General features: G+C 38.2%; 1 protein-coding gene across 1 annotated transcript; it reads left to right on the top strand.

Annotated features, from left to right (window-relative positions):
- The first annotated feature begins 364 nt into the window (after window positions 1-364).
- CLDN14 (claudin 14) lies at window positions 365-1,639 on the top strand. The gene has a single exon (XM_019529053.1). The coding sequence runs from the start codon at window positions 437-439 to the stop codon at window positions 1,145-1,147; it is 711 nt and encodes a 236-aa protein (XP_019384598.1). The 5' UTR covers window positions 365-436; the 3' UTR covers window positions 1,148-1,639.
- Window positions 1,640-11,147: the final 9,508 nt, after the last annotated feature.

The raw sequence follows: 11,147 nt of genomic DNA, 5'->3' as shown, positions 1-11,147 counted from the left end.
GTTAACACTTGCTAATTTTCTACTTTAAAAAGGAAGTCATTCTTTTCTGAGGAGTCTATTGGGAAGAAGAATATTTAAATTTAAAATACTTTTTCAATTTCATAAATTGTTTTAAGTTTTCTTCCCAGTGGGTTAGAGAAGCCTGTTTATGTAAGTGAGGAGGTAAGCTTAGTTTCCCACTACTTCCACAGAATAGCCTTAACTGCAATAACTATGCTAATTATTACACTAACGGTACTTGGAATGCACCTTACTGGTTAGAGCAATAATGCATTTGGATAATATTTAACTTCTTTTCCCTCAATTACCTTTTATTAGGAGACCAGGAGGTGTCAAAGTAAAACGGCTGCATATCTCTCAAGAACAGCCTATGTTTTCAGAAACAATTCAAGCGGAGGTACAATATTAAAAGGGAATAATCAGGACAAACATTAACATGGCAAGCATGGCTGTTCAGTTACTTGGCTTCTTCCTCAGTCTGTTTGGTCTAATGGGAACATTAATTGCTACTATATTGCTTCACTGGTGGAGAAGAGCACATGTGGGCATCAATATGATAACGGCAGTTGCATATATGAAGGGGCTGTGGATGGAGTGCGTCTGGCATAGCACTGGCATTTATCAGTGTCAGGTCCACCGATCTCAGCTTGCACTACCTCGTGACCTCCAAACTGCCCGTGCCATGATGGTGGTTTCTTGTGTTCTTTCCACACTGGGATGTGTGGTGTCTGTCGTTGGCATGAAGTGCACTCGGTGTGCCAAAGAGGCCTCTGTCAAAAACTCTATTGCAGTCTGTGGAGGAATCTTTTTTATACTGGCTGGTCTTATATGCTTGGTATCCATTTCTTGGACAACCAATGATGTAGTCACAGATTTCTACAACCCCATGCTTCCACATGGAATGAAGTATAAAATAGGGCAAGCTCTTTACCTTGGCTTTGTCTCTGCATCTTTGACTATACTTGGTGGAGCTCTACTTTGTACATCATGCCAAGACAATGAGAACAACATCCCTTATCAGCCACAACCACGAGGTGCCCCAGGGGGTGTTCCCTTATATAGACCACCAACTGCCTACAAGGGAAACCATGCTTCTTCCCTGACATCAGCTTCACATAGTGGCTACAGATTAAATGACTTTGTGTGAGTTCCCCAAGACGTGCTTGTGGGTCAGAGCTGCTTTATCATTTGTCTGCATGTCATAAAACAAAACAAAAGACTACATTTAATTTATGAGAGTTTTGTTGCAATGTTTACCATTGCTCTATTTTTATGCAAAGAAAGAATGTGAACATAAAATAGTTTGCTTCCAAATGGGGAGTGGATGGTTGGGGGAGCGGGAGGGGGCGGGGGTGGATTTTGTAATATTCCAAAGACTGCAAACATCTGCTTATGTGAAGTCAAAGTACTTCAGTTTGGGATGTGGCCAGAAATCTGATTAAAAGCAACATTTTTAGTTACGTTTAAATTTCCACAAATATTAAGGGGTTAACAGTACAGCTGGGCAGATTTTTTGATATTCCATTCTATCTCAATTGAATATGGGAACATGTTAATTTCAATTAATTGCTTCTTTTTCTTCTTTCTCACTTCCATTTAAGCAATGTTAAAATATTTCATTTTGATAAGGTAAAATGTTTCATTTTGACTTTATCCCTTTGTTTCAGTTTTTTGAACTTGTGTATTGTAGTGAACTACTAATTTTAATAATATTAAAGGCATCTATTATACTTAATATCTTGTATTTACTATTTTATATTGTGTTAGACTATTTCAACCTTATCTAAAAAATACTTCTACCTTACAAAGGAAAACATTAGGATATTATGGAATAATATTATGGAAACAAAATAATGAGACATTATGAAAATGAAACATTCCCATTTCAGAACCATTTAAAAAATAGAAATTGTGACTTTTTGTTCCAATTCAGAATGGGGAAAAATATCAGGATTTACCATGGAAGTTCCATTTTCCAGTAAGTTCTGACTGATGGCTAGTTTTCTGCTACAGTATAATCCTATTTATTACACTGAGAAGAATAATTACTTCTATTGTCTTGTCCTAGAAAATTCAGAATAATCAAAAGTATAATTTATTAGAAGCAGCTCTGGTGTTTTATTATACTTGGAACCTGATCAAAAGTTCACTGAAGTCAATAGGAATCTTTCTTGACAGAAAGGTGTGTATCAAACTCATTTAGAAGATATAAGAAATTATAAACAATTTTAAAACCATGGATTGCAGCATTGACTGTTGAGCAAAGTCAAAAGAGAAGCCAGTGTTTGAAAGAACCTTAGTTTAAAAATCCATGTAGAATGCAGCTATTCCACAAGATATTCAAACAATACAAATATCTGCCCTAGCTGTATTAAAACCAATACAACATGAGGATCTTGGTATAAAACCATCACTAATAATAAAAACAGCAGATTTCTGATAACTCCACTGAACGATAAAAAAATAAAAAAAATACTTCCAACAACGACTAAGTCAACTAAGTTTAGTTCACTTTGTTTGGCAAAAAGCCTGTATGTAATTACAACATCACCTGGCAGCACCAGCAAAGCTCAAATTCTGTTGACATTTCCATTGTTTTCACTATGAACCTTTTCTGCTAGAGGATGATCACCCATCCATTTTTATTCACACTTGGCTTGAAACATGACATGGAAGCTTTTGGCACTGATGCAATTTATTATCCTCATTATTATGTTTTTAACCAAAATTAAGATTTTACACAATTTTGTCGGGAGCCACAAAAGTAGGGTTTGGGGCAATGTCAGACATTTGATTGATAAAACTGACCGCAAAGCTATCTTAGTGAGGAACTCTGACACTCAGGAAATGAACAAAACCTGGTTGTTTTACACAATTGTTTTTCTTAATAAAGGTGGAACAGAATAGGCCCTAGTTCATTAGGGTATTTTTAGGGATGGTCATTTAAGATGAGAGGTAGCCTAAAAAATGTGCTCGTTTATATAGAATTCAGTGGACTGATTCTACAGTACGTGGTACAATATCAAACTTGAACAAAGGTTTTGGATAGTCATAAATGCTAGAACTTAAGTCCAAGCCCAGGAAACAGGCTTGTATCACTATATAGTATGCTTGCTACATACTGATAAATATTTCTACTTGCCAAGATGTTTGTGCAGTGGGATAACTAATGTAGTAGTATTCTTACTGAACAAATTCCCAACTAAATGAATGTGTCAGTAGTAAAAACAGTTTAGAAACTCTTGGCAAAAATCTGGAAGTGCCCTGATGTCAATAAAATAATGGAATGATTTATTTCATAGTGTACTGTGGACCAATGGATTTAGTTCCAGGAGACAGGGAATGAGTGATTTTTAAATTTTTTTAACAATTATTTAAAAAAGACATTCATATCTTTGCTGTCAAGGATACTAATATGGGCTGACTTCAACAGCTAAATGCACCACATTGAAGTTCAGATAACCGATTTGAGTTCAACATGCCTTCAACAATTTAGTTTCCTACCCTGATAAGCTTTAGCCACACACATTAGCAGACCAAATTCTGCCCCCTGGCTAGGCAAAAAGTATTCTTACTGAAATGTACAATAGCTGTGCATGCTTAGATCAGGGCAGGATTTGCTCGCACGGTGTGTAAAATGAAACTCTGCTTTGAGATCTTAGGAAAAAGAGTGAAGTCTGAGCCTTACTCCTCTGAGTAGGCCCACAATCTACTCCAAATAATATTATTCCATCAGAAAGGTCAAGAAAAAGTTGGATGGTAACTGAGACTGGAGAAAAACACTAGTCTGAGGGTCAGAAGTTCTGCAGATCTAAAACAAAAAGAACATCGTGTGTAATAAGATACTCATGATATCGATTTTTTTCACAGCAGTGACTAAAAGTTATGGAAATTCAGTGTCTAAATTGCCTGCATTTCTTTAAAAATTTCACCTAAGAGCTTTGTTTGTTTGTTTATTTATTTTACAGATTGATTTGTGATGTCTGCCTGGCACTTAGAAGGCTAATTTTGTGCAGGTTGTTTTTTTTCCAACTTCACTCATTTACTTAAAAACTGATTCCCATACCTTTGTCTGTATATTTGGATCTTACCTATGGTCTTTCTTGTTCTCACCAACAACCACAGCACTTCCTTCCCTGACTTCTAGATGAGCCAGATCTTCTGCTGTTTTGCCAGTGACACAAGAAACATATCTGAAATAGATCTTGTTTAGCCAGCTGATGCATTTCCCTTCACCTAGAAACCTGCTTATATATGAAGATTTTCACCAACTAAAATACCTGAGTAGGCCATAAAACAAGGTACATGGACTGCCCTCACTTTTTCTTTCACAACTGTTTCTGAAACAGGCCTCCTGGGGAAAAGTTGTTTAGCTCATTTTCTGCTTTCAGCATAAAGAAAATCCTTTCATTTTGTCAGCTCATTCTATACTATATAGTGTGAAAATCTCTTTGGTGAGCAAATTGCTGAGAAATCCGGGGATTTAAAAAAAGGAATTTTTGTGTCTCTAAACCAGGGGTGGGCAATTATTTTGGGCAGAGGGCTGCTTACTGAGTTTTGGCAAGCCATCGAGGGCCACGTGACAGGCAGCCCAGGGCAGATAAATATTAATTTTCTAAATTTTTTAGGTGCACCATGCGGGCCGGCTAGAATGGCCTGGTGGGTCGCATCTGGCCCCCGGGCCACATTGTACCCACCCCAATTTAAACAGTGAAATGTGCAGATTTGATCTGGTAAATAATATATATATAATGTTATACAATGTATAAAATATTAAATACATGTTTAACAACTATGTGTCTGTACATATATATCTAATGATGAAATCTCATCTCCATTAACTTTAGTTAGGGAAGGATTTGATTCATAAATGTATTTATCATTAATACTTCCAAGTCTATTATAGAGCATTTAATTAAAAATCCTGGCTAGCAAACAGAATCAAAGTCATGGCAGACTTTGTCTGTGGAGGTGAGACTGTAAAAGAAGACTCAAAATGACCATTTCACCAACACAGTTTAATATAGAGCTGGATAGTCATTTCTGGTGACGTGCATGTATTCTCCCTCCCTCCTCAGTCAAGGACGATCAATTTTATTTTTTTTTAAATGCCATAATCATTTGTATTGATCACTGTTCTTAATGGCAGTGCTTTCAAATCCGTATCTGGCTTGGATTATTTTAACTTTGCTTAGCACTTCATGCTCAATTAGGCTGGCCTGCTAATGCATGTCAGTTTCATTTAATCTCTCTCATGCTGGTCCTGTGAGAAAAGGGCAAGATGACAAAATAATCCCGCACTTTACTTACACTTTGCAATGAACTGCCCTTTTTCACTCAGTCAAATTTTAAACTGCTAAAGAGTTGGTTATGTGTCAGACACACAAGGACAAAAGTCAAGAAGGAATTGCTAGCCTTGAAAAGCAGAGGTAGGAGACGATTACTAGCATTTTGAACAAGGGCTCTCAAATATTTTCTATATTACCCACCTTTTCTGTAAAGCAGGGATACATTTACAGCATTGGATTAGTAGTCACCTCAAATTGATGGGTAATGGTCTATCATGTGACAGAGGTATGTGCTTTCAAAACCATGTCTCAGGTGAAAGAAGGAAGTTCCTGTTCCCAGTATTTCAGCCCCTTTTTATAGACATACTCCCTTCACAGTTCTCATCCCACACCTTCCCTGCAGCAGCAAGATAATTGTTCAGACTCATTAGCAGGAGATGAATGAAAAAAAACACAATTGGCGCATCAACATGTGCAATTATGGTGCATGAATAAACTGCAGAGCTTATTACTCTGCAGTTTATTGCTCCCAGGCATGCTGTTTGGATGTGCACCTGGAAGCAATGAACTCAGCAGCAATAAGCTCCGCAGTTTACTCATGCACAACATGTTGAGCTGGGGCGGATCAGCCCTGGCTAGCAGGGTCCCAGGGAGTTATCCTGCCAGGCTGGGCTAGTCCCCCCAGCTCAGTGTGCTGTGGAAGTGCTGGCTGGGTCATGAGGTTGTCTCAATGCAGGGCTAGCCAGCAAACAGCCCTCACACTCAACCACCCATGTGCCCCTGCCAGTCCCTCCAGTGTCTACATGTGTGCTGCTGCGGAGTTTTTTTTACTTACAGCTGCACAGTAATTTAATATACTCCAGCCTAATAGGGACACGTGTAGATGCCAAGGTGCTTACTGCACAACTAAGTAGTCAACGGTACAGTAAGCATCTCGTGTAGATGTGCCCGCCCAATGAAAATAAACTTGCTTCAACATAATGGGTACAGCTGCTTGGTTAGGGCTTCCCATTTTTCATCTGCACTGTTCACTTCCTGCTTTTCTTCATTTACTAGCATCAAAATGCTTTGCAAATTGCCTACAGGTTTGCTAAACTAGCAGTTTTTATGTTATTCAGAAATGAAAGAAAGAACTGGGAGGAATTACAAAGATTTTGGAAAACAGGATTTAAAATTCAAAAGGATTTTGATAAACTGGAGAACTGGACTATAGATGAAAAACTGGAATTCAGCAAAGACAAGTTTAAGGTGTTACACCTGGAGAAGAAAAAAAAACCATTTATGACTACAGAATTGGGGATAATTAGCTTGGGAGCAGCGCTGCCAAAAAAGAACTAAGGGTCTAAGGTGTGAGATCATGAGCAGATCTATGGTTTTGAAAAGGGTCTTTTTTTGTGTGTGTGTTCTGGTTTTGAAAATAACTAAGGAGAGGCCCCTTTAGATGTAGAGAATGCTAATCCAGATGCTATGGTTTTCCTACTTCATCCACATCACTGTCTTCAGTAGATCTCAACTTTAAAAGTTACACAGCTATTTCACTATAAAAAAGTAAAAAGAAAATCCATACTTAAGTTACATGATCTTCAATGCCCATGAGCTCTATCATGGAAATATTGAGGCCAATAATACATGTTTTAAACTTAACTGCAATTGGTTATTACTATAATAAATATACACATATATTCACACCTACATAACAGTTTTTTGTTCATGAATACCACTATAAATGTAGTCCACTTATAAAAACTTTTTTTTTTTTTACAATAAATATCAGCATTTTCCACTGGGGAAAGAAGTCTCGGGTAATTTATTAAAGATTAAGTGAAAAGTTTTTATTAAAAATTAGCAAACTATTGAAGAGCCCACATTAGTAAGGTACAACATTCACCCCACTGCAGAACGTCAACACAAAGCTTATGCTTCACTTACGCCAACATAACACAGCTTAAAGGCTCTTACTCTGGCTGCTAGACTTGTGTCTTTCTTCTCTCCCCCGCATCTTCCTAACACTTCCTCAAAGGAGTCTAACACAATCAGGCCTATTTATGGGAAACTCTAATTGACGTCAATGGGGGTTTCCATGCGTAAGAACTTGAATGAGGACCTTAGGATTTGGCACTATGTTAAGAGTCATGGGTGTCTGCAGTAATTCTGAGTAAACTGGGAAATTTGGTAAGGGCATTCATGTCTCTTTACAAGTTAAAAGGAGTGAATGGAAGCAGCAGAATGGGATTTTCAAAAGCACTTGATATTGCCTTGACTGCTCACCACAGAAATCAGTGGTGAAACTCTCATCGATTCCAACAAGAACAGAGCTAGGTCAGTGTTGAATGCGTGTGAATATCTCACTTGAAATGTGCACCATCTTCATCATGACTTCTACAAATGGTGATAGGCAGACAAGGTTCTTTGGGCGAATCTGATATCTTTTTTTTAGACTTGTCTGCCCATGTCCTTAGACCAACATGGCTACAACCTACACCCCTGTACAAATGGTGATAGGGTCTTGATGGAAATCAATACACAAAGAAAATTATTGAATGTGCACTACAATGGCTCTTGTGCCATGGAAGCTAAAATCATCTCCAAGATACTTTCCCCAGTAGCAAAAATATGTCTGCTCTTTTGGCTTGCTATGGTCTAAACATAAATGTAAAGGAAAAAAAATGCTCAGTGTGTAGGTAATAATGTATGTGTGGTATATCATACACTAATTTTTAGTTAGTACATTGTATTGGATGCATGGTTTTGTGGTAATGTACCCTCCTGTTTATTGAAAGGTGGAAAGACTGCTTTTTAATATTTACACTGTTGAACTCATGCTGTCAGGAGGTTAAATTCACCTGTGCTCTCAGGCCTGATCTGGACTCTGCAGTGGCCATGGATCAAGCAGTGGAACAGGATTTAATGCAGCCATCATTTGCTTCCTTGCTACTGACACGTGTTCCCAACAGGGCTCCAGAGTCGGGAATTCAGTGGCGGGCCTTAGCCCTGCATGTTCTGCCTCCCCCCAATCCTGGCCTCTCCAGGAGCCCCATAGGCTGTCTTGTTTGACACTCCCACATTGTAACTGTAACAAAAGGTGGATGTGGAAGCTGATAATTTTAAAATTAATTATTACTGCTATATGCGATTTCCAAAGATCAGTGTACAAATTCTATTCATGTCAAGAATTAAATGTGAAGAAATTAAGGAAAAATAAAAGAATGTAGAGGATCAGTGAAAAGAATCATTGGGGTCTGATAGTTAATTGGACAATAAATATGACCTAATAATGATTAGAAACAACTCTTCAGGGACAAACCCACTCCTGGCAAATGCAATTCTTCTACATTTGTAAGATGTACTCCAAAAGACGGTATCTACTTTGCTGAGAAGTCATCAAGGATTTTTTGTCCTTTTCTCAAAGCAGTTAAAATAAAATGAAAAAGATGAAAGATCAACTCTGGGAAAATGATCCCAAATATCTATCACATAGCTGTTACACACCAGGTTTTAAATACCACTGAGAAAATAACACCATTTACCATAGTCATAAACCACAGTGTGGGAGTTTAAGAATTCTCCTGTAGCTGTCACCACTCACAAGGTTGGTTGATTAAAAAGGAAAAAAGAAGAGGACAGATGTGCCAGGTTCCAAGTCACACTCAACAGAACCCAAGGAGATTGTGTCTCACATTTGCATCTAACAGCCATAAGTATGTTGAAACATTTGCTGACCGTGAGAGGGCTTTAATCCAAACACAGCACACATCTCATACAGTGAAGAAGTCTACAGCGATCCCTTGTATTTGCAGAAAGAAGGAGCTTGTGAAGAGACGTGACATATCATTAGGCAATGACAATTGTCAGTCTCAGAGAAAATTGGCTCAGTTTATTTAAGAAAAAAGAGAAAATATCACACAAGGACAAAAAAAATCCAGAAAACTCTAGAACCTTTCTATCTACTAAGCCAACTTGACTGGATCCAAATACAAAGAACCTGACCAAAGAAGAGGAAGAAAAGACCAAAATGTGTTTGATCCTGAGTTTCTTTCCCTTATTCAGACATTTACAATTTAAGATTCAGATTTCTACCCCAAATCCTTGTTTGTGAAGGAGGTTGTGTCGCTGTTTATTGCAACATTATAATCAAAGTTACTCCTTACAAATAAATGAGTTCTCAAAAGCTGCTATTTTTACAGTTAATGTGTAGATTCCATCTCTTACTGCTAAAATTTAAATAATCTCATGTAAAGCACTTTCGCTTAATGGAACTGATGTATTGCCTAATAAACTAGCAGACTGCTCCAAGTGCATAGACCTCTTGATTCTCAATTTTAGTATTACTTACCTATCAGCTTTGTGAGTGAATCATTAGAAGACAATATAACAAACATTTGAACAGTCCCTTAAGAGGTGGGGAAGGGCATGCAAATGCAATAACCGTTATGTTAGCCAAGAGGAGTAGTTTAAATCATTAATCCTAGAGGATTCCAAAAAAGTGAATTTTGACACTTGCAGAGCTACAGCATCTTACCCATTTCAATGTGCTTCATTACAATCGGTAACAACGTGAAACTTTTTTGCTTACAAGATAAATGCCACTGTCATTTTATAAGACAGTGTATCTTTCTTGGAAAATTCAGCAATGATTCATTTTAACTGTACTATGTTACATCACATTATGTGTGCCATTTTATGCCAGACTGCCGTCACCTCACTCTGGAAAGAGATGTGTGAATGAAGAGGCTGCGGGCTGTGCATAGTTTAAAGAATTCTGCTGGTAGCATTCTATTTATGACCTCAGCCCTGTAGCAAATCATAGGAATGTCTTCAGACTGAAGGGTAAGTTATCCAATTGTTAGTATTTCCTGAAGTTTTATGAAACCATTGTTCATATCCTAAACACTGAAGCATATGTCACCATTCTGTAGCTATGAGAGGGGAGTAGCAGAGAGTTCAAAAGGTCTCAATCATTTTTTCCCCCATGAGTACAGTCAGTTCATGTGGCACACATATGGTATATTCCTGTCTTAGTAATTCTTTATGGTTCTTCCTGGGTTATGCCTATTCATTCAACCTGTATATCACTAGCTAGACAAGATTTTTCAAGCAAAATCCCACTCCCCTTCTACACGATGTGTAACAGAACCTCACCCAGCGCCCTTCACTAGCTATCCAGCAGCTTGCTGTCAGGTGATCCAGCAGCTTGACCCACAACCAGAGTCCAGCTGCTGAACCTACCCTGGGGGTATTGAGGAGCACTACCAGGGTGCAGCCCCTCTGTCCAGCACCCTTTGTGAGAGCTGGAACTTACAGTCCACCTGCTGGTCCCTGGGGCCCAATAGTGACTCCACACCACCCCATATAATACACATTTACCCTTTCCCGAAACCTCATGAAAAGCCTGAGCTGGCTGTTTTAAAGAAGAAGTAAGAAGTTTAATTCTTTAGGAGCTGAGTAACAAATGTAAGCAAATTGACAAAGATACAGCTAGGCTTTGCACAGAGTTTTGGAACATATACTAGTGGTTTTTTTTAAAAAAGGTGAAGAACAGGAGAGGTCAGATCATTTGAAGACAACAAACATCCTGAACAGAACTCCCTTCAAATTATTTCTCCCATTCCTCATGGGGCTGACTATCATCAGACAGGTAGGCAGTAGGGCTATGCAAAATTTCACTGAGCGTTTCATTTCAAAGCTGTTTTGATGCATTTTGAGCTCAAAACAGTGAAACTGAAATGAAACAAAAAGCATCGAAACAGCTTTGAAACAAAATGAGGGTACTTGAAACATTTCAGAAGTTTTGTAATGTTTTGAGTTTTGAAGCAGCCCGGTGTTGGCAGGCAGGGGAGAGCCAGGGCTGTGCTACAAGTG

This window comes from Crocodylus porosus, unplaced genomic scaffold (genome assembly GCF_001723895.1).
Source record: "Crocodylus porosus isolate Cpor-Errol unplaced genomic scaffold, CroPor_comp1, whole genome shotgun sequence".
Taxonomy (NCBI): domain Eukaryota; kingdom Metazoa; phylum Chordata; order Crocodylia; family Crocodylidae; genus Crocodylus; species Crocodylus porosus.
The sequence above is the reverse complement of the archived record's forward strand: the minus strand, read 5'-3'. Positions and strand labels throughout refer to the sequence as shown.

Excerpts from the sequence above, each read along its gene's own strand:
- CLDN14 (XM_019529053.1), top strand. The coding sequence starts at position 437 with ATGGCAAGCATGGCTGTTCAGTTACTTGGCTTCTTCCTCAGTCTGTTT.